Source organism: Bemisia tabaci, chromosome 3, assembly GCF_918797505.1.
Source record: "Bemisia tabaci chromosome 3, PGI_BMITA_v3".
In the NCBI taxonomy this organism is placed as follows: Eukaryota; Metazoa; Arthropoda; class Insecta; order Hemiptera; family Aleyrodidae; genus Bemisia; species Bemisia tabaci.
The window spans coordinates 1907403-1933406 of NC_092795.1; the positions used below are offsets into that span (position 1 = coordinate 1907403).

At 42.7% G+C, this 26004-nt stretch overlaps 1 protein-coding gene across 5 annotated transcripts in view; it reads left to right on the plus strand.

Annotated features, from left to right (window-relative positions):
- MESR3 (misexpression suppressor of ras 3) overlaps positions 1-26004 on the plus strand; it is a 113477-nt gene that overhangs the window by 83168 nt on the left and 4305 nt on the right. For all 5 annotated transcript variants that reach the window (XM_019053656.2, XM_072297643.1, XM_019053657.2 and 2 more), the window contains exons 4-5: positions 22520-22786; positions 24503-24774. In XM_019053656.2, the coding sequence (XP_018909201.2) occupies positions 22520-22786; positions 24503-24774 (539 nt within the window). The remainder of the gene's footprint in view (positions 1-22519; positions 22787-24502; positions 24775-26004) is intronic.

The window sequence follows — 26004 nt, forward strand, 5'->3', positions numbered from 1 at the left end:
CTCAGAGGCCAAAAGTTCCGGGTGCCGGAGCCTAGCCGTAGCGCGTAGCTTCGATTGCTCCGGATGCTTCGCCCGGAACTTTCGGCCTCTGAGCCGGGAACGCGAAACGGGGGAGTTTCAGTATTCAGGGTGTGAGAATTTGGCGGTTACTGTCCTCTTCAAATAAACCGTTCCTTTCAAAGCACCATATAAGATGCACCTTGCCAGCCCCTTTAAGAAATTTTTGGAAGCTTTTGAAGAAAAAACGTCCCCGAAAATCGTAAAACATTTACGTAGTAGGGCCCTGCTTGCGTTTCCTGGGGACTAAGACGTCTCCGAGCGGTCGCTGTGGATGATAGATAAAAATCCGCGCCCGCAGGAAAATGCATTTTTCGTGACTGGAGCGAAACTTGAGCCAGGCGATATAAGAACTGATAATGAAATGAGGGGGGAGGGGTTCCATGGAGAAAATGACATAAACGTGTTAACGTACACACATACTGCAGAAGGTGAGTTTTCTCATTCCTTTGTTTGGAATACCGTATTCAAGTTGTCATACAGCACGTCGCGTCTTCTTCACTCCGAAGGGCAAAAGACCGTAACTCAATTATCACTCGAGCCCCAAGCGCGAGATGTTGAGTGGACAACAGTGCTCATCTGGATAAGTACTTACGTCTTTTTGCTAGCGGAGCGAAGAGGTGAGAACAACGCGATGGATCCGCAGAATGCGGTCGGTAATGTTCAGTCCCACTCTCGCTCTCTGCGAGAAGTTCATAGTTGCCAGATTCCATTTTGATACAATATTAATTTTTATGAAAATGTAATATAAATGTTTACCTTGCACACTGAAAGAAAGTCGCTTGGATCTAGAGTCCAAACTCTTGGAAACAATGACAAGAAAAAAGACTCTTGATTCAATCGGATTTTTGCTTAAATCGAGAACCAAGCCTCTTAATTTAAGCGGATTTCCTTTTGATCAAGCAAAAATCCGATTGAATCAAGAGTATTTTTTCTTGTCATTGTTTTCAAGAGTCTGGACTCTAGATCCAAGCTACTTTTTTTTCCAGTGCAATTTTAAGATGTTCTCTGATTGTAACTCTCTGGAACATTTGAAGAAAATAAAGCAATATACCGAAGATATATTTTGATAGGTCCTGAACACTTGAGGAATATTTTGGCATGAACATACGGTGTGAGAATATCTATTTCTCTTCTTTCTGCAAAAGCAGGTAAATCAGGAGAAAGTCGTGGAAAAGTGTGGGAAATTCGGCATATATGGATGCAGTTTTAGTATTTTTTTCAACTCTTGGAAATTAAGGGAGTTTTGAAAGTTCATCCGCGTAACTCTATCATGAAGAGAAATTTGACAACATCCGGACCATACGGCTATGTTGCTTGTGCAGACTCAATTACGACCGACAGTTTTCCCGCGGCAAATATTGCTGAGGGCGGTGTAGGACAGCGCGAAGTTTGAAATATGAATGCCGAACGGGCGGTTTTATGATTACTGATGATGATGACGGTGATGATGATGAGAGAAAGTAACGTATCTTCCAGTTCGCCGAATTGGGCTGCTTCTTTTGAGGCCCAACGTATGGTTTTGATGACCGATGAATGGTGGGTGATTGATGGTGCCCAGGCACAAAATACCTGCTCACCGACGCACGGTGGGCTGTGAGATGGACCTCTCAACAAGATACGAATTTAAGCATTCTGATACATGCTTCTTACCCAGATTTTCGCGTAGATCACAATTCTCAGTTCAATTAGACGCATTTCTGCCAAACGGAACTATGTGCGTCAAGACATGAGTCCTGAGACCCCTAAGAATATGTTCATAACACGGCTCACGTCATAATGCACTTAGTTCCGTTTGATAGAAATTCGTCCAATTAATCAAATATAACGTCACTTGCGGGTTGTTTGTTTTATTCATTAGAGCAAGCATTTGGACTTCATTTTGCAAGTCGGAACTACAATTTCTGGCTCAGTTTAGAAACAACGAATGTACCAATACTTTCCCTTCTCGCATAAGTATTTTTACGAATGGACCAGAACTTGTGTAGTTCCTAATTGTAACCGTCAAAATGTAGTCCGATGTATTAATTAATAGAGAATTTGCAAGTGTCTGAAATTTGATGAATTCGTTTGTGAAAGTGGAAACTACTGAGTGAACTGAACACGAGGATACCCTTGGTTCATGGATCGAACAATTATTGGAGATGGAGACGATATGACAATATGATCTAATCTGCCGAAATACATGTGTTTAAATGGGAAATGCCACCAGATGACGTCACTAGGCGGTGCATTTTCTCGCTTTTAAATCTATTTTTATACTATTTCCCATATCAGAAAAAAATTACAAAGAATACTGTGAAATCAGCTCTTTAAGCACTTTTAAATGAAGCAATAAAAAATTTGCATGCAAATTCTCCATTATTCTGTTAACAGTTAAACATGCATTTCCATTATGAACAGATGATTAGCCAGCTCAAACCCGAATTTTAAGAGGAACCCCAGATGTAAATATTAGCATTTTATTATCCGTACCAGATATTTAACATCGCCCCCACTGCGCTCCGCGAAACTCTGCAATTAGTGGCTAGGGCACGTGGCACGCGGCACCATCTGATCGCGCGCTGCCATCACTTTCATACGACGCAAATAATTATACTTCCTAGGACCCGAGCAGCTAAAATTGTAAACCTTCCGGTTTGAAATAACAACAGAAGCTCCAACAACAGAGCAACTTAACGCGGTGGCGAGGCGTGAATGATCGACTATTGGCATTTCCCCACGTTTAAAGCCATGGCGTATAATCATGGAAAAGTCGAAATATACAGCAACAAAAAAGAACCATCACCATTTTGCAAGTTTCCTCAGAACTCCCTTAATGGACGTCAGGGCCTTCCTCACGAAAATCTCGCGATTTCCCCGACGAAAGTCACTTGAGGAGGGTTGAGGTGACTTCAAAAGAGGTTTCGAGTAACGTCTCAACATACCCAAAAATCTCGAGGACATACTGCCGTGCTAAGGAAGAACGCCGTGTGAACATTCGAGAGTTGCTAAATTTCCTTCGATAAAATGTTCATTTGTGAGGAAAATTCTTAATATCTTTCCGTGGAATTATCAGAAGTTTCAGATCAAATTACAAACAAAATTATCTGAGAAATGTGTAAACAAATATTCAAAAATTTTCCTAAAAATTAGTGATTTGCGGGGGAAATTTGGCAACGCCTGAAGGTTTATACGGCGTTTTTCCTCAGCACGGCAGACTAACTCCAAATGCGATCTCGAGGACAATGACTCCGAATGCGACTTCGAGGAAATTTCGAGTCTAAGAAGTTTCGAGGGATGTGTTAAAATTCCGACCTTAAACTTCCGCTGAATAGGAGCATTTATTTACTTACGGCCCTGAGAGCGCCGTGATAGCCTAAAACTCGTGAACCAAAAAACGGCACAACTCCTCGTACTAAAAAGGTACAGATGAGCGTTCTCTCCCTACAGGGTGAACCAAAAAATGGCACAACTCCTGGGTACTAAAAAGATACAGATGGGTCTGCAGGTACTCCAGTTGGATCGACATGAAGAAAGTGGAAATTCATCGTACGAGTCTTGATTGAGGCGTGTGTAAACAATGGGGGATTAAAGACCAGCGCAATGCGGAGATGAGAGCGCCTAGCAATTCAGTGGGCAATCGGGCATGGCCAGTAAGCGCCAACACCCGCTGCGCCGCGCCGCACAACGGGCCAAGCCTCTTGCACATAAAATAGTCAAATAGAACTGCAAATATCAATGTTCATTTCGCCAAGTTTGGATTTCCAGAGGTAATTTTTGTAGCGAATTTTACGAGGCGACAAATTGAACCGCCCCTCAATTTCTCCGTTCCGTATTGACGAAGATGTAAGAGCTTTTAAAGTCTCCAGATTTCGTCCGAACTCGTCTACTGCTTCGCTCTATTATGCGCCGGGCCACAGCCAACAAGTGCTCTGCCGTGCTAAGGAAGAACGCCGTATGAACATTCGAGAGTTGGCAAATTTCATCCGATAAAATGTTTATTTTTGAGAAAAATTATGAATATTTTTCCTTGAAATTTTCAGACACTTTCGAGCAAATTACAAACAACATTATCTGAGAAATTGGAAGTATAATATTGACAAATTTTCCTGAAAATTAGTGATTTGCCGAGGGAAATTTGGCAAGGTCAGAAGGTTCATACGGCGTTCTTGCTGAGCATGGCAGTGCTATCTTGAAGCGCGAGATGGCCTCGGTGGATTGGATGGTCCGAGCAAGAACATCTAAGTTAATACCGGCTCACGCTTTCTTCCTATCAAGAGCTGAGCTTTTGACCGGGCTTACGTAATTACCGCTATAGTTCACGCGCCGCGCCCGCGCCTCGCCTCCAAGCTCGCCACGGTAGCCGTCCAATTGAGCCAATCTTGGTAGAAACAACTTAGAGGCCTCGTCGTGCTTTTAAGATGTGCAACTTCCTGCTTGGTTTCCGACTGAACGATACGGAAGTTCCGCAAAAATTTTTACCCTGAAAAATCTATTGCGTCTCCACTCGTTTTTCCGTTAAAAGTGTCGAAATCTGCAGTGGTTGATTGATTCGCCACGAATCATGCAGATTGACCCAAAGTTTCCGCTTCATCCGTGTAGCTTTTCATAAAATTTAGGTAAAGATTCAAAATGTTAGACTGCTCCTTGGTCAAAGGAAACGAACGTTAGAACCCCCGAATAATAATTATATACTAATAATAATTAATAATAATAATAATAATATATAATATATTGGTTACAATTTTTTATAAGGGTTACCCTGAAAAAAGGCAAAAACCCTAAGTGTTTCAAGGATGGTGCGCGACTTTTGGATTATCTCGCACACAAAGGTGCGCGATTCGGCCATGAGCGGTACCGCAAAGCTGCCGTGCTAAGAAGCAGAACGTCGTATGAACATTCTAGAGTTGCCAAATTTCCCTTGATAAAACATGTATTTTTAACGACATTCGTGCATACGAGGGCTGTCCCAAAAGAAACCGGACTTTTGTCATAGAAGGCGAACCGAGCATCGTAATGAAGTTTTCTTGGGCTTGTTTGAAAGCTGATAAGCTACTGGAGATGCTTGTTTTTACAGAATGCAAAAATTCGTCTTGATAAGGAAACTACACGCTTTGGAGTAAAGGAAAGTCAAAATCGAGTTGCGATTTGTGTCCTTATTTCAAGAAAAATTTAGATACAACTTTAAGAAAACCCAGGTTTTAAGTTAAAAACTTCGTTGCTCTCTTACTCAAATGCTTAAAAATAAGGAAATTAACATTTTAAGCAGCTTACCAAGTCATCACCTATCCCCTTCAAAATACTCGCCAGCTTTGTCGATGCATTTTTGCCACCGTTTCTTCAATTGGGAGAAACACTGTTAGAAATCCTCAGGTTCGAGGAGTTGTCCATCATGAATTTTTACCGAAAGGAGAAACTGTCAATGGCGAATATTACAATGGTGTTCTGAGACGATTACGCGAACATGTCCGCAGAAAAAGGCCCGAGCTTTGGAGAGAGAATTCCTGGTTTCTGCATCACGATGATGCACCTGCCCATGCATCCCTCCAAATTCGCGAATTTTGTGCAAAGAATGCCATGAGTGTCCTCCCTCATCCCCCTTATTCACCTGACCTGGCTCCGTGTGATTTTTTCTTATTTCCACGACTTAAATCTACCTTGAAAGGTCGACTTTTTCAAACCATTCCGGAAATTCAAGAGAACACCTGAAGGAATTGCGATTATTCAAACCTGAGGATTTCCAATAGTGTTTCTCCGAATTGAAGAAACGGTGGCAAAAATGCATCGACAAAGCTGGCGAGTATTTTGAAGGGGATAGGTGATGACTTGGTAAGCTGCTTAAAATGTTAATTTCCTTATTTTTAAGCATTTGAGTAAGAGAGCAACGAAGTTTTTAACTTAAAACCTGGGTTTTCTTAAAGTTGTATCTAAATTTTTCTTGAAATAAGGACACAAATCGCAACTCGATTTTGACTTTCCTTTACTCCAAAGCGTGTAGTTTCCTTATCAAGACGAATTTTTGCATTCTGTAAAAACAAGCATCTCCAGTAGCTTATCAGCTTTCAAACAAGCCCAAGAAAACTTCATTACGATGCTCGGTTCGCCTTCTATGACAAAAGTCCGGTTTCTTTTGGGACAGCCCTCGTATTTTTCTGTGAAATTTTCCGATATTTCAGATTCAATTGCTCACAAAATTGTCTACACATTTTGAAAAAAATATTCACAATTTTCCCAGTATATTCAGTTTTTATCAGTTTTTATTTCAGTTAATGAAATTTGGCAACGTCCGAAGGCTCATACGGCGTTCCTCATTAGCAGGGCAGAAAACGTGTGCCTCGCTTTTGCGAGGAATCGGTAGATTATATTAATAGCCTCTCGTCTGGTGCCGTGAATCGAGTACAGTATACTGTTCCTGCGGTAGTCATGCAAATAAGCCAGTCTTTGTAAATTCGACCTTTGAAAACTTCGCAATGCTACTAGGATGGGAAGCTACCTGCTTAATTTCCAACTGGAGGATATGAGAGTTTCCATAAGAATTTTAACCGTAAAAAATCTATCGTATTTGAACTCATTTTTCCATACAAAGTATCAACATCCGTGGCGTGTCGTGCTTCGCGATATTTTGATTGATATGCCATTTAAACCAATGGAACAGGATCGACAAACAAAACAGAACGTTCGCATTGAACACCTTAATAATCGATTCTTTACCACAGCTTCAAATGGGGAAATATCGATAATCGATCATGCACGGCTGTAGCCCTTGATCAACATGCGCGTTTGTTTAATTTGCCACGAATGGACCACTAGACAAGGTACGAAATTCAGCATTCTGATACATGTTTCCTTATCAAAATTGCACGTAAAACACGATACGCACAACGAAAATTACCAAAATCAACTCCGGACGAAGATATTTAATGATTTTTGATGCATGAATTCAAACCACCCGCTCATGAAAACTCAATGCTCTACGTGATTCACATCGCGCGCTAAATGTTTATAATGACAGTCTCAGCGATGTAAAAATCCTCAACTTCAATCTTGACCATTTGGCTCAGCTATAGCAAATTACTAATAGTTTGAACAACACATGGTGGAAAATGAACATTGCTAGATTGAGAAGCTTGCTGAAACCGTTGTAGTGCGCGATTCGACTCACGTAGAGCTTTGAGTTTCTTGTGAGCGGGCAGTTCAAATTCCTCGTAACCAATGTGAAATAAAAACGTTAATATCTTCGTTAGAAGTTGATTTCGGTAATTTTTGTAGTGTGAATCGGGTTCTACGTGAAATTCTGGTTAAGAAACATGTATCAGAATGCTTAAATTCTTACCTTGTCTAGTGGTCCATTATATACATATGCGAGGATGCACAATCCGAGCGGAACTCCTACGTCGTTTTTGCGAAAAATGGGTGTATTATTATAGCCTCTCGTATAGTGCGGTGAATCGAGCGATGCTTCTAATGCCGATATGATACGTTACCCAAGGAACGTTACCCGTCGCCGACCGAGTGCAGAATTCTGTGGTCGGGAAAATGGGACTTGGTTAAATTACTCGATTCTTTAATCGTGTTTCATGATCGAATCTTATGGAGATAAGATACGAGAAAGCTCATTTAAGCACACCATTACTCCGTCCGTTAACGAAGACAACATCTCTCTCCCCCTCAGTTTCGTACTGGTGCGCATTACAGTTCAAAAAATTTAATTTTGACTCTAATTTTAATTTTTGGAATTTCTTGGCTTTGTTTACCCGCGAAATGGTGTGGACCCAGCACCATTTCTCCACCTTGTTGAAGACATCATTGGCGGATCCAGCAAATTGGCAACATTGTCTTTTCTCCATAGTCCGAGGCGTGAAATCAATTGCGCGTGATCCCCTTGAGGTTTCCTGAACCGAGAAACGAGTGTTTTGGACAGTTGTTTTTGTAAATGCACCTTTTCCGTCGATCGCGCGAACCAGCTTGGAGCTTTTTAGACTAGAGAATCGGACTTCTCGGGTCATTTCACCGGAGACTAGCTTGATTTATGCCCGATTGAAGAACTTGCGATTTTGAGCCCGAAATTTGAGTCCGATGTAACAGTGGGCGCGAAAGATTCGGATGAAATCTAATCAGGAAATTTCGGAGCGGGGCAACAGGGGAACTGACCGAAAATGAGCGTGTCTGACGCAAGTCTAGGCCGCAGATGCTGCGTCATCGCGGGCCCTCGCCCCCCTTCCCCCCTCCACCGGTTAGGCTCGCGCCTAGGGATATCCACACTCACGAGTCAGTTCCGAGCTTGCCCTGAAAACCACGTATCCAAGCACGGGATTTGCAGCCTAGTTAGGCGCTTTTACCGCGGGAGGGAAGTGAGTTCCGTGCTTGTCCGACGACAAGTGCATTGTTTACCCTCGGCCAACGGTGCCGCGTGCCAAGAGGAGTTTCTACAGCTGGCGCGGATCGGATCGGGCTTGCGACATGGCACAAGTTCATAGTCAAGACTTTCGCCCTCAGCCGAGTGTTTACTAATTTCGAGCCAGCTCCAGCTCGACTCCGGTAAAGCGAGCTGGGTGAACGCCTCGCGAAATTCAACCGATCGATGACCCGATCGCCGATCACCAGGCCGTAGATTTCATTCTTGGATTTTTACCCAGTTAACGTTCAAGAAAAATGAGAGGTTTGGACACTTTCATGACCATACCATTTGGTATGGTCATCATACGGATCAAAATAGTTCACTGCTATGAAAATCTTTTCTTACTGCTCACAGAGTAATATTTATGTCGGTGCACCGAATATGTCACACCAATATGGGATATTAAAACAGAAAAAACCTTAGGAGTGGAAGCGTGCCCTTTTCGACTCCTAAAAATTGGACTCTCCCTGAAAACGAACCGTCTGAAGTTGATGCAGCTCTTGGCGATTTTGAGCGTGCTGTCCCTTCAAGTTACAGTTCACGCTGAAAGTGGTTCGATGGACGCCATATTTTGTGACGAAACGATATGCGATATATCGCATGGATTGGCTCCATTATTTCAGCTACTCGTCATTTTTCTCTAATTTTGAGATCGCTATTCTGTCGTCAGGAGACTTAAGAATTCACTTGCTAATTTTGACAAACAAATTCAACGTGTTAAAGGCATGGTTTTTTTAGAGGAAAAATATCGCATTCGATGGTGATATTGATACACTCGAATGCGATATTTTACGCCTTTATCACGTTGAATTTGTTCGTCAAAATTGGCAAGTGAATTCTCTAGTCTCCTGACAACAGAATTGTGATCTCGAAATTTGAGAAAAATGACGAGTAGCTGAAAAAATGGAGCCAAACTATATGCGATATATCGCATGTCGTTTTGTCACAAAATATGGCGTCCATCGAATCGGCTTAAGGTCAATTGCTCGTTCACACAGTCGCGCCAAGCGGGGTTTTAGAATTCTACGCACGTGACATTGTCGTCGACCGTGGACGCGCGCGCGCGCGCTCGGGCCACCCGCATCCCGCATCATCAGTTGACAGTGCAAGTGCCGCCGCGCCGCGTTGCGCGCACCAAAGAAAAACATCCTATGAACCTTCAAACGTTGCCAAATCTCTTCCGACAGTGTACAATTTTTCTCGAAAACTCGTAAATTTTTTCCTTTTGGTTTTCCAGAGAATTTGACTCGCGATCTAGTCTAGCGTTTGTGGAACATTCAAGGATAAATGCTCATAACTTTCATGAAAAATAACTATTTTATTAGATGAAATTTGGCGTCATTGGAATGTTGATATTGTGATGTTCCTCGGTTCGGCGGGAGAGTGGAGCAGTGGAGCACCCATCCCATCGGGCCAGAGACGAAGGGCGGAGCTCGCCAGAGTTTTCCCAGCGCCGCGCGCGCGTCGCTTGACGAAATTGTCATCGACTTAAGGTTTCCGTCTCCTCCTCTCGAATGGCTTGCCTTGACACATTTAGTATCTGTTTGTTTTCGAGCGCCATTTAATATGAACAGTAGGTAAGAGTTGACAAGGTAAATACAACGTCTTCAAGCAGTTGGGGTGCGCGTCTACTGTCGCGTTGTAGGAGTCATGAAAAACACACATATCGACGGTGACCACCAGTCCAAAGTTGTAGACATCCCGTCATACTTCATTTTTTAAATGGAAAACTACTCAATGTCAATTCTTGAAAACTTTCGTGATTTTTCTTCTCTGCGCGAAGGAGACTCTATGAAAATTTCAAGAGATGATATTGATTTGTTCTCCTCCAAAAAAATAAGTTGGAAGTGGCGATTTTTAAACACCGCAAACGAGATGCGTGGTTCCGTAATTTCACCGTCGATATGGACCGGATGAAACAGAGGAGAACCAAGTCTTACCGAGACCGAACTAACAAAAGAGGATCGAAGTTTAATTCATCCCTGAGGCTCAATCTTAGAGGTGAAGTTTAACGCCCATTCTTACGTTCTAACAATTTTTTTTTTACTTTAAACTTTGGACAAACCCTGGTAAAAATTGGCAGTAGAATCTGTGTTCCAAAATACTATAGACCTACAGCTGACTGTAAGATTTCCAATAGCTTCTATAAAGCCGGCAACACAATTTCTTATAGCCTTTCATAGCCGATGGCGATTAAGGGCAGAGAGCACGGAACGCGCATTGGCACCTACAAACCTAACAGGGATACTTCACGCATTGCGCAATGCGTGAAGTATCTCTGTTAGGTTTGTAGGCGTCAGTGCGCGTTTGCGCAATGCGTGAAGTATCCCTGTTAGGTTTGTAGGCGTCAATGCGCGTTTGCGCAATGCGTGAAGTATCCCTGTTAGGTTTGTAGGCGTCAATGCGCGTTTGCGCAATGCGTGAAGTATCCCTGTTAGGTTTGTAGGCGCCAGTGCGCCTCCGCTCCGCTTTGTGTTAGGCTCTAATATTTAATCTCGTGGAGTCCGCGTTGTTCAACTCATGACTTTGAAATGTTTGCACACTCCGTATGGATTATTCTCATTTAATTGATGAAAACAAATATGTAGTAAAGGAAAATATAATGTGCGTTTTGTAAATATTATGGTGATTCCGTACAAACTTAAGGATTTACAAAGCACACGAATTTCTACACAATTTCTTATAGCCTTTTATAGCCGATGGCGAAAAAGCAACAGCCAGTCGAAAAAGTATAAAGCCCGGCGACAGGAACTATAGCCCGGCTGTTTAATTTTTTATCGCTTCGTGTAGCCCGGCCGTATGATTTTTTCCACTTTCTACAGCCAGCTATATGATTTTCTATCCCCTTCTTCAGTCGGCTATAAGAACTCCTAAGGTATTTTGAAAAAACGCAGCTCCTATCGCCAATTTTTACCAGGGAAAGAAATTGTGCGGCTGATTAACTCAATAGTACTCTAAACTATTGACTGACTAAAATTCGATATTGAAACTACATTGCAGAAATGCGGATCTCGGTTTACGGCATAACAGACTTCCTATCATACTATATTTTCTACATGGAGAACTTTTGAATTTCTTGTTTTGAATGTGTCAGTGATTTTTTTTATTTCTTTTCGAAGAATATTCTGCGTGAAAACTTCATATCATCATTTTGGTTCTGTTCCTTTTTAAAAGATAAAATAGGAGCGGAGTTTTTGAAACACCGCAACGGAGATACGCATTTTTGCAATTTCACTTTCGAAATTGGACTTGATTCTTTTCTCTTCAGTAGTTTGAATTCAGTTGGTCGGAAGTTTTCTCCTATCAATAGTTCAAAGTTAAGGAAAAATATTTTGAACTTAAGATAATAATCGTTTCCTAACAGTCCTATATAAACATTGAGTCTCGTGGCGCGATAAGCCTTCAAACCAGTGGCGTGGCGTGCTTTGCGATACATCGATTGATCTGCCATCTAAACCTATGGGGAAGGATCGACAGGGTGTTTGCAACCATCAACTCGATTATCGATTCTTTACCATAGCTTCGAATGAGGAAATATCGGGAATCGATCATTCAAGCCTCGCCACCACTCCAAACATCTTTTTTTCGGTTCAAATTTGATGCGAGTGTTGCGTTTCTGTTCAACTCGGTCCACTTGGACTGTTACTTCGTCAAAACTTAGTTCTATTCCAAGGTTGCAAAATCGACTCGAACAATTCAATTTTTTTACAATAATGTACCTGTGCACTTTTTGTCCGGAATTTTTCTGAATTGCGCATGAGATCAGGAGAGAGCTCAGTGACCTTCTCAGTTAGCAGTGCCCAAGATTCTATTGGTAAACATGCGATTTGCGAGGGGAAATTTGGCAACACTGAAATGTAGTTACGTTCTTTCGCGATGGAACGACGATTTGTGGTAGAACGTAGAGTACGATAAAATGCGGTCGAAATGTCTCGAAATGGGCGTTTGCTGTATTCAAACCCCGACTCGTTGCTGTGACGTAAATTTTTCGGATTGCCCACGTCCTTGGTGGCAACCGATGCCGAACTAACTAGCACGGAGAAAAAAGCTCCGGTTATATGAGCCATGCAAGGAGTTAGGCAAGCGAATTGACGTCAAATTCAACGGAACTTTGAATCTTCAGATGGAGATCATTACGTACAGTGAAGAACACTGGTATCTTCAATTCACCGATGCCAAATTCAAGTAAATCCATACTGCAACTTGATGAGGGTGCAGTCATAACAAATCATATACTTTATAATAAACAATCGTAAGAAAAACGCATAACGCAGAAAACCTGAGACGCGAGGCACCTAAGGGGGTCAGGGGGCGAACCCCTAATTAGCTAAATCCTAAGTCTGTTTTTACAAAGCCTGGGTGGAGATAGCGCCGATTAGAGCTCTGAAAAGGAGGCATTTGAAATTGTAGCGTAAACGGTTGTGGACAGTGGCGGATCCAGAGTGAGTTGGAGGGGGGGGGGCGGCAGCATATGCTGATGGCGAAGGGAAGGTCTGGGGGGATGCCCCCTAGAGCAAGGCAGGTCCGGAGGGTCTCTATTCTGGAAAATTTTCAAAAAAATAGCCCCTCCCTGATTAAATTTTAAGCGGTTTTAGCATAAAATTCGTGCATAATTTGAAAGTTGAAAACTGACGAATAAAACCTCATATACTGCCGTGGTAAGGAAAAACGCCCTACGAACTTTCAGGCGTTGCCAAATTTCCGTTGGTAAATCACAAATTTTAGGAGAAATTTGTAAATATTTTGATTTCAATTTTTCAGATAATTTTGTTCGCAATTTTACCTGAAGTTCTTGAAAATTTCTCGGAAAAATATTCGTAACATTCCTCAAAAATGAACATTTTATCGAAGGAAATTTGGCAACACTCGAATGTTCATACGGCGTTTTTCCTTAGCACGGCAGTATAGAGAAGGTTTATTTTGGCACATGGCTTATTTATTGCTGGTGTATTGAGTAAAATTTGGTTTCATAAACTTGGTTAAATAGTTCTGAAGGTCTGTTTTGACACCATTTCAGTAAATTTGAACACATATGAGCACTTTTTTTCTCTCCCTCTTTTTCATTCTTTCCTCCTTTTGCCCCCTTTTTTGTGGGCCGAGTGGGGCTCCCCCTGGATCCGCCACTGGTTGTGGAGGTGTTGCAAGATTGAGTGAGGCGTGCATGATCCCTCTTGTTTGGGGCCTCACGCTTTGCGTATTTGAAGAGTGCGAGTGGGGCATGAATGAGGTTCACTGGCACGATCGATCCGCGACCGATCCAATGATCCGCCATCGGGAATTCGAGCTGTAATTTCGGCTATGCCCCCATGCCCCATGCCGATGCCCCCATGCCCCATGCCGACGCTCCGCGCTGTGCCACCATGACTTCGTGAGAATCGTGACCGAGATTTCAGGCAATACTCACCTGACTTCTCACCAGACCCGATGTCGTAACCGATCTGATCCTTAAGTTTGGGCATCGTTGTGACCTTCCCCCAAAATTGGACGTATTTTTGCTGGAAGGAACCACGGGCAACAGGAAAGATGGGGCGTGCTCGTAGAAGCTGGATAAGAAACAATGTAAAAGTGGATATAGTTCCTTTTGAGAAAATGGACAAGCGGGATTTTCAATTAAATCAAAAGGAACCGAGCGCTAACTCGTGAGCCGTGGGCATGTGACAAGAGCTTTTGTGGCAGGGCTCATGAGTTAAAGACTGACGACCTAGTTGTCGTCGCTCCCGTCGTGCGCGTCGAGTCTGGTCCTCACCGCTGACGTCACTGGCGCTTTTAAAGTCCCATTCATTCTTACGGCCCGAGCACTAACGAGCACACCCCATCTTTCCGCTTGCACGAAGTTCCATTTCGCATAAATACGTCCAATTGTTGTAAATTTAGTGTTATAAATAGGTGTAGCGGTGAGCAAAACATTAATATCAACATTGGGTTTTTCTTTTAAAAGAGCCTACACTGTTGAAAATTTCGGCGTGAAATTCGATGCAGGAGTGTATATAGCGCCCGAAGAACCCGAGTCACACGAATACGGAGTAAGATCTACTCTTTTTACGGAATGACTTACACTTTTACGGAACGGAATCTACCCTTTTTAGGAAGGTACCCTCTAATGAAGCAAATTTCACTTGGCATCCATACCGCTCGGGTTTCTTTGGGCGTTATATAGACTCCAGAGTGAGTCACACACGGAATTTTACTCCTCGATGTTTATCAGTGCATCCATATGGTCGTGTCTCCAAGGGGCGTTTTCGTGAGATTTGTCGCGGGGCAAAGCCTCGCTTACCAAGTTGGAAAAAATGACAAACTCAATATTAATCGCAGTATCAAGTTGGGTCCTTGGGCGGCTCCATGTAGAGATCCTGGAGCAACTGGGAGATGAAGAAGAAATGGATTGCATTTTGCAAAAAGGAAACACCCAAGTAGCAGTGATCGCGATAAATAGCGATTTAATCGGTTGGTTATCGTGATTTTATCGGTGGCAATATATCGGGATAATATCGCATTAAAAATTGCGATATATGGCGATTAAATCGCTACACATCGCAATTTTCGGTTCGATAAAATCGTGATCAATTTTTGTCTATTAAATCGAGATTGAATCGCCATTTGTCGCGATTTCCATCTAGAAAATATCGCGATAAATTGTCGGACGATGAAAGCGCGATTTTATCACGATAAGATCAAGGATAATCGCACAGATGTTGATGATTCTGGCGATTTTATTGCCGATAAAATCGCCAAATGGGTCTTTTTTCAATACTATTAATGTAGATATGACAGTTTTGTCTGATTAAACATGAACATTACTTATATAAATGCAGAGTCTTAGAATGGAGGTGAACAAGAAAAAAAAATTACTGAGAAGAATGAGCCTGAAAAGCGACGGCAGAAGAACTTTTCTCACTTTTTTCCGAATTACACGATGGATTTCCAGGAGAATGTTTCTACGAAAACTGAATTTTAACAAAATGTCATTTGAAAGCGCTATGTTTCTACGAGTATCGTTGGTGTTAATCTTTTCAAGGTGACGGTGACACTTCCCGCGACACGAAGACACGTCATTGACATTTCACGACTTTTCTTTGGCTTTCCATCGTGTAGATGGATTTTCAGGAGAATGTTTCTATGAAAACTGAATTTTAACAAAATGTCACTTGAAAGCGCTATGTTTTCTACGAGTATCGTTGGTGTTAATCTTTCCAAGGTGACGGTGACACTTCCCGCGACACGAAGAAACGTCATTGACATTTCATGACTTTTTTTGGCTGAGTGCACAAATTAGAATGGATCCACACCGATCCGTCCCTCCTCCGCTCGTCCTTCCCACCGCCCCTCCCACGGACCCCCGTGGATTATTTATCGCTCGATTGCATTCAATAATTGCAAACTCCAATTTTGCACTCGGAGGAGGAGACGCGCCTATTTACTAGAACGTGGAAAACTGCTGTATTTCTATAATTAACAGCTCAGGCGACGCCCAGAAAAGGCGAGCGGACACGAACGTTCGTCGCCGTGCGCTCGTCGGAGCTTCCTCCCGCGGAGTCAAGTCCCTCGCAAGTTGCTGCCCTGTAAATGCAGGTAAAACAATCGATAGCTATCGAGATCTAGATTCGATTAATTCAAATGCATCTAAATGGAGGAAAAGCAGTGTTACCAACTCGGTGAATTGCCTCTCATCTCTTCAGATTCAGGGGAAATTCTGCCGATTAACTGAAATTCGATTTTTGGCTGGAGTTTGGAGGCAAGGGATGCGATCGCCGTACCGTCGGCGTGGTAATGACACTGAGAGGAAAATCGAGCTCTTCCGATCTAGTTCTGGTTGACAGCGACGTTTTCGTGGCACACAACGAGACGGCGCACAGTGGATCGAGTCAATAGGAGAGGTCGGACAAAATTTGGAAACTTTAAACGCTTTAACTCCGTTAATACAAAATTATGAGGTCATTAAGGTTGTTCCGTTGGTTTCCTCGTGAAATTTTCTTCTAGAAACACCCCTTAGAGTTTAAGATTGTGACGAAATAAACATGAAAATTTGCAGTTTTAGTCAACAATTTCATGTCTGACCTCTAGATTGACTCGATCCACTGTGCGGCGCAGCGTGTTGATTAGTGTAAGTCGGACACGCAAATACAATGCTGCCATTCGTAGTTTCCCCAACGAAAAAACGTAACTCCATTCCAAGGTTGCAAAATTGACTCAAACAATTCAATTTTTTACAAGAGTGAACCTGTGCAATTTTTGTCCGAATTTTTTTTATTTTTGCACGAGATCAGAAAAAATCAGTGACGTTCTCAGTTAGAAATGCCCAAAATTCTATTTTTAATTCAATGTCTCACAAGAGTGCACCTGTGCAGTTTCTGCCCAAAATTTTTCTGATCTTTACATGAGATCTGATGAAAAATCAGTAACATTTTTTTGTTAGAAATACCCAAAATTCCCCTAATAAAAATGCAATTTGCGAGGGAAACTATGGCAACATTGAAATGTAGTTACGTTCTTTCCTAAGGGAAACGACGTATTATCTACTGAAGAGACAACCAAAAGGAAGGATGAAATTTTTAGAAAATTGATTCAATCGTATTACAAAATAGACAAATTTGGCGAAACTCGCAACGCTAAAATGCCTTCTCTTCGGATTTACCATACCATAGCACAGCGGCCTGTGCGGTTACTAAAACTGGACTCCATTTTAGGCACTACAATTTCTGGCTCAATGCAGATACAACGTATGTACCATCAGTTTCCATACGCACCTAAGTGTTTTCACGGATTAGCCAGAAATTGTAGTTCACAATTGCAGAATGTAATCCAATTGACTCTAATGAAATTACGTGTGGTTCTTGGAGAAATACATCGTCTCGTGCATCAATTGAGCATAAATTAAATTGAAAAAAAGAAGAAATTTCCGACTCAAAATCACTGTGTTTCTTCCTACTTTAATTTTTCGGAGAACTAAGCATCTCGATCTTTATCGGACGCAAGAACCATTCTCATGACGCATAAATCATTGATATGACGTAAGTATTATGAAAATCAACCGATGAAACTTTGGAATTTGAGCTCTGCGACTTTGAGTCGGAAATAGTCACTCCATTTTTGGAGACTTGAACGGTGGACAAGAACAGTAAGCGGCTGAATCGGCGGCTCGTCGTGAGGAGAGGCGCAGTTCGTCAAATGATTTTGTCGCAATGAGCTTTGTCTAACAAATGCCACGCTGAGCTTTGTCTAACGAAATTCTGAATGTTGGCTTCGTCAAATGGAGCGGCGCACGCAGGAACAAGAATCGAAGGACTAAAACACAGCATGCTGAACAGGTTTAAACAACCTGGTGGAAAATATTAATAAGGATTTCAACGCGATCGGATCAGATCAGTAGATTATTTGTGCGGCTGTCCGCACACCCTGGTAAAAATTGGCAGTAGAATCTGTGTTCCAAAATACCATAGACCTAAAGCCGGCTGTAAGATTTCCAATAGCTTCTGTAGCCGGCTGTACAATTTCTTATAGCCTTTTATAGCCGATGGCGATTTAGCAACAGCCAGACGATAAAGTTTATACTAAACGTTACTAAATACGGATACCAGGACTTAGTTAGTTTTTTGACTACCGCTCTCTTTTTGTGCCTTAGTATCTTGATTTATTTTGCGAGGAAAGCTCCGTACTTTTGAAGGATGCCTGTCATTCTTAATATGTTGGAGCGCCTTCAATTTCTTATGATACTGTGCAATACTTTTGGTGTGAAATAGTTGCTTCAGACGCCGTGGCACGCTGCGCTGCGGCGCGGCGGGCGGGCGGGCAGAGAGTGCGAAACGCGCATTGGCGCCTACAAACCTAACAGGGATACTTCACGCATTGCAATGCGTGAAGTATCCCTATTAGGTTTTTAGGCGCCAGTGCGTTGCCGCTCCGCTTTGGGTTAGGCTCTAATACTTAATCTCGCGGAGTCAGCGTTTTTCAACTCATGATTTTGAAATGTTTGCACACTCTGTATGGACTCTATTCTCATTTTAATTGATGAAAATAAAATATGTTTAAGAAATATATGTGTTTTGTAAATATTAAGGTAGATCCGTATCAAACTTAATGATTTCCAAAGCACACGAATTTCTACACAATTTCTTATAGCCTTTTATAGCCAATGGCGATAAAGTGTAAATCCCGGCGATAGGAACTATAGCCCGACTGTATACTTTTTCATAGCTTCGTACAGCCCGGCTTTATGATTTGCTCTGCTTTCTACAGCCAGCTATATGTATGATTTTTAATAGCCTTCATTAGTCGGCTGTAAGAACTCCTGTGGTATTTTGAAACGCAGCTCCTATCGCCAATTTTTACCAGGGCATTTTTCTCAACACGGATACCGCGCGCCTGGGGGTGGCGGGAAACGCATGGAAGGCGGTGCAGGAGAAATGACCTCTGATGAGCTTCCCGTTCATCCGATTTTTTTAAAAAAAGAAATAAAAAACTTGGGCTTCATTTAAAGCAGATTGTGAGAGTATGCCGCATATGCACTTTTGGTTGTATTATCCCTATCCTCAATAGTTTTGAAATGAGAGCAAAACGCGCAAGACTTTTGGGATGACCCGCGTGATGTTAAGGATCTTCTTGCTTCTCTCTAAATCAAAATGTAAACCACATGGGGCTTCCGAGGAAAAGCAGCCGTTAAGAAACGAGTACCAGTATAGCAGTATACTCGTATGAATACGGCCCTTATTGTCTTTTGCTCACCTCGCGAGGCTACAGTAAGTAACTGATACAGACTCTCGTCTCGCCCGCATATCCTGTTTTCCTCCTCTTGAGCTGGCTCTTGAGTCTTGAACTCGCCGCTATCAGATCTCAGAGTCCTGTTTCAGCAATATTTCACACACGGGCCGTGTCTTGTGTACTGCCGTCCTAAGGAAAAACGCCGTATGAACATTCAACAGTTGCCAAATTTCCCTTGGTAAAACATTATTTCTGACAACGTTCATGCATATTTTGTCCTCAACACTTTCAGATATTTTGGATTAAATTGCGTGCAAAATTTTCTGAAAATTCGGTTTTTATCGAAGGAACTCTGGCAACGTCTGATGGCTCTTACGGCGTTCTTCCTTTGCACGGCAGTATAGTGGTGCGAGCTCTGTCGTGGTAGAACTCTCAGGAGTCTGAGGGCTCCAAGTGGAAACGCAGATGCCGTCGTCGTTTGGTGTGACAAAGAATCCACGCTCTCATCGATCGGCACGCCACGCGGGTTTCGATCTCTGCATTAAAATGTATGTAAAACAATCGATTTTTGGCGAGGCAAATTGGCGCACCTAAAATCGATATTTTCCACGGCTTTAAATGGAGATAAACAATGTGGAAAATCACCACTGAAGATAGATCACACATTCTGTTTTCACATTCTGTTGTATCGAACGAAAATGTCGTGCAAAAAATACCGCGCAGTTCAATAAATTTTGCGTGCATTCAGACGATTTTTGTAAAACAAAATTGCGAGCAAACCTCTTTTTTTTGCGTGTGCTTTAATATTCCCCCCACTTTATTTGGGGACCCTAAAACTGAAAACACGGCAACCCTTCTAATGTATTTGCTCCCTATCTTTGCATGGAGAGTTTGTCTTGATGTAGAGGTGCACTCTCAGGACGGCCCGGGATATCCCCTCCATTATACAGCCTCAACTTTGAGAGCGTTTTTTGAGCTTGGGAGTTGATTTCAGAGAAAATCAGTGGGACCATCGTGTCTCGCGAACTTTTACATAAGAATCAATATGTAGTCAATTGGCAAATTCCCGCAGTTGGAGATGATGGCACGGGCGCATGCAATGAGCACTCACCATTCACCACACTGGCCTCCATTCGGAAGTAAATGAGGTGCTCCTACTTTTCGTGGACCCGAGTATCCGTCCCGACGCGTCGTTTTGTTGTTGTTGTTGTTGGCGGTGAACATTATGATGTTCCGCCGAGTGAAAGTCCGATTGTGTTTGCTCGGAAAAATGAGGAAGAAAGTCACCGCGAGAGGCATAAAAAACTCATGAGGCCGCGCGGAGCCGCCGTTGAGTCACGGTCCAGGAGACAGGAGCGGTCGTCATCGCTGTCGTTGGCGGGAGACGAGCCGGGCGCAGCCTTATTTTTAAAATTCACAATGCCTTATTATTTCCCCATCAACGTCCCAATTGCCGACCCTAAAATCCCGCTATTCTACAAGTAAAACACTCTACAAACCTCCGAACGCTGCCCAATTTCTTTAGATAAAATATGAATTTCTAGGGACACATTTACAGTCAAACATTTTTCATAAGGGGCCCAAAAGTGAAAAAATAATCCCAAAAATGGCATATTTAGGAAAGTTTTTTTCAGTCATGAGGCTCCAGTCCCTTGAAGCCTCTCCTCCCTCCGCCAGGCGAGGCGACTTATTTTTACTTGCATAACTGTCTGCATTCTCGGAGGTCTGATGCCGAGACCCATCATATGGACGTATTTCTGCCGAACGGAACTATGTGCATTAAGACATGAGCCCTGAGACCCATAAGAATATATGCATAACAGGGCTTACGTCATGATGCACATAGTTCCGTATAATATGTCCATATGTTATATCTCTGCTGTCATGTCAATTACTTACGCCGGATAATTGTGATATTGTCGAGCAGTTGGTCCGGGAGTTCTACTCTGCTTCGGCTCATCGCCAATATTTTATACCTTCACTTCGACCACTCGCGATTTCTATGGCTTTCGACGAGGACATACTTACACTGCCGTGGCTCAGGAAGAACGCCGTATGAACATCTGAGAGTTGTCCAATTTCCCGGCTTAATCGTGTATTTTTTAGGAAAGATATGCATATTTTCTCTTGAAATGTTTAGATCTATTAGAATAAATCGAGAACAACATTTTCTGCTCAATTTGAAAGAACAACTTCACAATTTCTCCGGTGAATTCGATTTTCGGTGAAGAAAATATGGCAACGTTTGGAGGCTCATACGGCGCACAGTAGATCTAGTCAATTGGAGAGGTCGGACATGAACCGTCTGACAAAAATTGCAAAAATTGCGTCCGGGAAAGGACGGTATGAGACACGGATTCTCGTCAAATCTCACTTTACACTTTTGACTCCGTATCAACGTGTAGCATGGAAACGCTAAAATACATAAAAGTGAATATGAAGGGAATGAAAGGCGTTTGAAATGGGAGTCTGCGACCGCCCGGTGACTGACTGTCTGTCTGTAATCATGAGTGCTGGATCTGGATCTCGATCGCGGAACGTTTGCCGCTACCGCGACGACGAGTCTCGTCGTGTTGTCGGTTGTCGGACAGCCTCGATCCCAAATCGGCGATTCATCGGCAATTTTAGCGTGTCAATGAACGGACAAAAAAGTGACACCTTCGCTTTGCACTCCCGTCACCGGTGAAACTCATCTCTCGTCCGTCACATCCCAATGGGTCACTGTACCCGATACTTCGCCGCGACGCTCAGTGCATCCTTGTCCACTTTTTCTTCTGCGCCTCAGAGTAACTTGATAGAGAGACACAGAGTACATAGAGTCGTAATGTAAGTGGGTGAGCTGGCGCCACTTTTAAGCATTTTCCAGGTCCCGAATTCCGAGACTCCTGTTTGACGCCGGGTCACTTTTTCGATACATAATCGATTGTTTGCGATACACGGGTACCCGGCCATCCGATGTAAACAAAGAAGATAGGAAACACCACGTATTCCATCCCGCCATTTGGATCGAACATGTATCGAAAAAGTGACCCGAAGTCGGCGCACACCGGGCTCGGAACTCGTCGAGCAGAACATGGCGCCAGCTCTCCCATTTACATTACGACTCTATGTACTCTGTGCAGAGAGACTATTCTGCCGTGCTAAGGAGAAACGCCGTATGAACCTCCAGGCGTTGCCAATTTTCCTTTGATAAAATGCCAATTTCCTGGTTAATTTATGAATATTTCTCTCAATTTTTCAGATAATTTAGTTCGCAATTTTACGCAGCTTTTAATGAGCTTTAGCACGGCAGTATGATTGAATGGCCAAACGCCATCAAATTTACGCACTCTCATGACGAGAATGAGGAAACGAGATTGTGAATGTTTTCTTTGGTTTTTTGTGCAGATGCCGCCGGGTCCAGTAGTGGGGCTGGACGGTAACCAGTATGCGTCGTACCCGGTGCTCCCGAAAGCCAAGGAGGAGATGCCGCTCTCGGAGCAGGCCGTGGAGCGGTTCCAGGAGAAGTACGATTACTCCTACGCCACGCAGCGGCGGCGCCTCTCGTCGACAGGATGCACCGACTCTAATAGCTCGAGCAGCGTCGACGGCAACGAACTCAGCGATCAGGAAAAGGCTCAGGTCGAGAGCTGCTTCAGAGGTCTCAAGACTCAGGTGAGTCACCAGCCAGATCAGCCGGCTCCTTATCGGAATTCATAGACGAAGGCATAGACAAAAAAAGACATGGGAAGTATGCAGCCATCCTATTGCTTGAAATGGATGGTTCTTGTAGACTAAAGGAGAAAATGCTGGTCTGACTATAGGATCCATCATGGGTTACCGTTAGTTAGTCTATTACCTACCTCCTTTGTCCATTGCAACCACCCAATTTCACCGATAGGATCCCTTCATAACCTTTATGTCTTCTTTGTCTATGGCTTTGTCAATCAATATCAACTCTCTGCCCTGGCAGTTGATGAAATGCCTGATTTGACTCTACGTCTGCAGCAGAGCGATCTTATCGGTGGAAGCAGGTGGTTGCAGTGGAATCTATAAATATTCATGTAGAAAAATTCCATCATTTGTCCTCTTGGTCTATGACAACCACCCGTTTCAAACAATAAGGATTGCTCCATTTTCCCCTAACATTATTTGTCTATAGCTTTGTCTATACATTTCACTAATACCCACAGCCCTTGTTCAACCACTGGTTCGTGGAAGGCATGTCTACGTTTCATTCCTCTAGATCTAAAATCTATCTTTGAGCAGACGGAGAAGCACGCAAGGCGAGAACGCAATACGACTACTTTTCTATCCACTCGTTAGAGTCTCCAAACTCGATTCTCCAAACAAAATTTTCGATGTGTGAGCGTGATCTGTACGTAAACTGGAGTCTTAGTTTTGGCGTTCTTGGCTCCTTGCGCTGCAATGTTAAAGACGTATATACGCTACAAGGAGCTATTTACAACTTCATTCAATCAAAAGGAACTATAAAACACGAAAATCCTATTCGCATAGTTCCTCTTCATTTCGTTAGCGCATAGTTGCATTTAGCATGAACCTAAGACGAGAATGAAGAAGATATAGTGTGTACAAGGTTACCCTCATGTAAGGATTATTCTTAATCAATGGTGAAGTATTTTACTCTAGAACTGAAAAATAATTCCCCGTTTAATGAAAAAAAAATTAAGAAATAAATACGAAATTAAACAACTATAAAAATGTCAAATTTTCGATGCAAGCTGGGGCAGCTGGCCACCTCACATCCTCTCCCTCCAAATGGCACCCCTGCACCATTTCATATCATCACACTACGAGCCGTAGAGTCTTAACCTGAGACCCGAGAACTATACATCACCACGGTCGCCAAATGCTGTCTTTCTTGAAGCATACAGAGGAGTACGCCTCATGAGCCTTCTGGTAACTTGAGAGTACTTATCTTCCAATTTTTCCGAGAAATTTCATTTGTTTGTAAACTGATCTCAAGTATCAGAAAATGTTGAAGATAAAAACCCATTCCTCAAAAATAAAAATGTTACCATGTTGAACTTGGCAACAATTGAATCAGTGCGAACGAACACACGCCAACTCGGTAATTCGAAAATGCTTAATTTTCATCGAAGACAGTCAATTTTACTGAAAGTCATTGAAGTTAGTGCATCTGTTACAACTTGAACTTTTAAAGGGCGTCCTTAAGTATTTGTCTTTCGGCAAAAAAAAAATATTTTTCTTATACTAACTTTTTCGCTTACTGTGCAGTTTTGTGTCTTGATTATTTTCATTTTTTCGAGTTGGTGTGTTTTCGTTCTCACTGATTCAATGAAATGTTCATACAGCGGAACGTCGCAAAAAAGTATGAGAATTGAATGTTGAGTGTTTTTTTTTGAATAGGTGTTCGTGGCGAGTTCGCTGGCGAACCTGTACCTGGGCACGAACGGGGAGGACAGCAGTTGGAAGCTGAGCTACACGGGTATCCCGGTGGTGATTCTGGACACGGGAGAGGCCAAGTCCCGGACGAAGCGGCAAATGAGGATCCTGCTCGCCGAACGGGGCTCCTGCTTCACCCTCTGGCAGGACCTCATCGACAACCTCTCCTCCTACAAGGTCTCCGGCCCGGCCTTCCACACCATGTGCCTTTCCTCCGACCACAGCAAGCTCATCGGGTACGAAAAAACATAATAAGAATTAGGGGGGTACGCCCCCAAACCCTAGAAAGTCCTTTCGCGCCCTCTAAAGCTCGCTTTGCTGGCCCCCGTGAGTTAATCTAATACAGCGTCATCCGAGGTTAACCCTCACGGAAAAAAAAGAATTGCTGACTCAGCAATTCAGTTGCTAAAAAAAGTGAGTGCAATGTTTCAACGCAGATTTTACAACAAAAAAATGCTACTTTAACCAAATCCGTGGTTAAATTAGTTCAAAATGTGGTTAGAGTAGCATTTTTTTTGTTGTAAAATCTGCGTTGAAACATTGCACTCACTGTTTTTAGCAATTGAACTGCTGAATCAGCAATTTTTTTGCCGTGCCTGCAGGCTCATTGTTGAAATAGACAGACGAAGCTATAGACATAGAAGACAAAAGGGATTTGGAGGGAATTTATTGGTGGAAGCGGGTGTTTGCAATGGACAAAGGAAGTAGGTAATCCACCAGAGATCCTATAGTTAGTCCACCCCTTTAGTCTAAAAGAACCACCCATTTCAACCAATAAGATCGCTTCATACTCCCTGTGTCCTCTTTGCCCATAGCTTTGTCTATCATTTTCAACAATCAGCGCGCAGACTGCAAAAGTGTGTTCCATGGATTAAATAAGACTTTTTTCTTTGTAGAAAATCTTTCCAAAAGTTATTTTTACGGAGGTCACAGCCACCCCCCGCCAAGCCGTGGAAAATAAATCGTTTTCCCTGCATTTTGACAACGGTAATGCACCGAATCTTATGAAAATTGGCTGTACCCATAATTTAAGACGCTGAGTTCATTCGTGACACAATAAAAAAAATCTCAGTCACAAGCATTAGATTTTACGGGGTCCATATGGAGGACGCCAAAGAACCAAGTTTTTAACTGTTTGAAGACTAGGATTCTCCGGAGTCATCTTTCTTTGCTATGTCCGACACGTTTTCTCAAATATCTCTTGTGTTGAAAAACTACAGTTGGATGCCTTTCTGACAGACGAAACTGTAAGCGCCGCACACAGGATCGAGTCAATTAGAGAGGTCAGACACGAAATATTTGACTAAAACTACAAATTGTTGATGTTCATTTCGTTACATTTTGAATTTTAAGGAGTGTTCCAGAAGAAAATTTCACGAGAAAACCAATGGAACCACTTTTAGAACCTCAAAGTTTTGTATAAACGGAGTTATAAGTGTCTAAAGTTTCCAAATTTTGTCCGACCT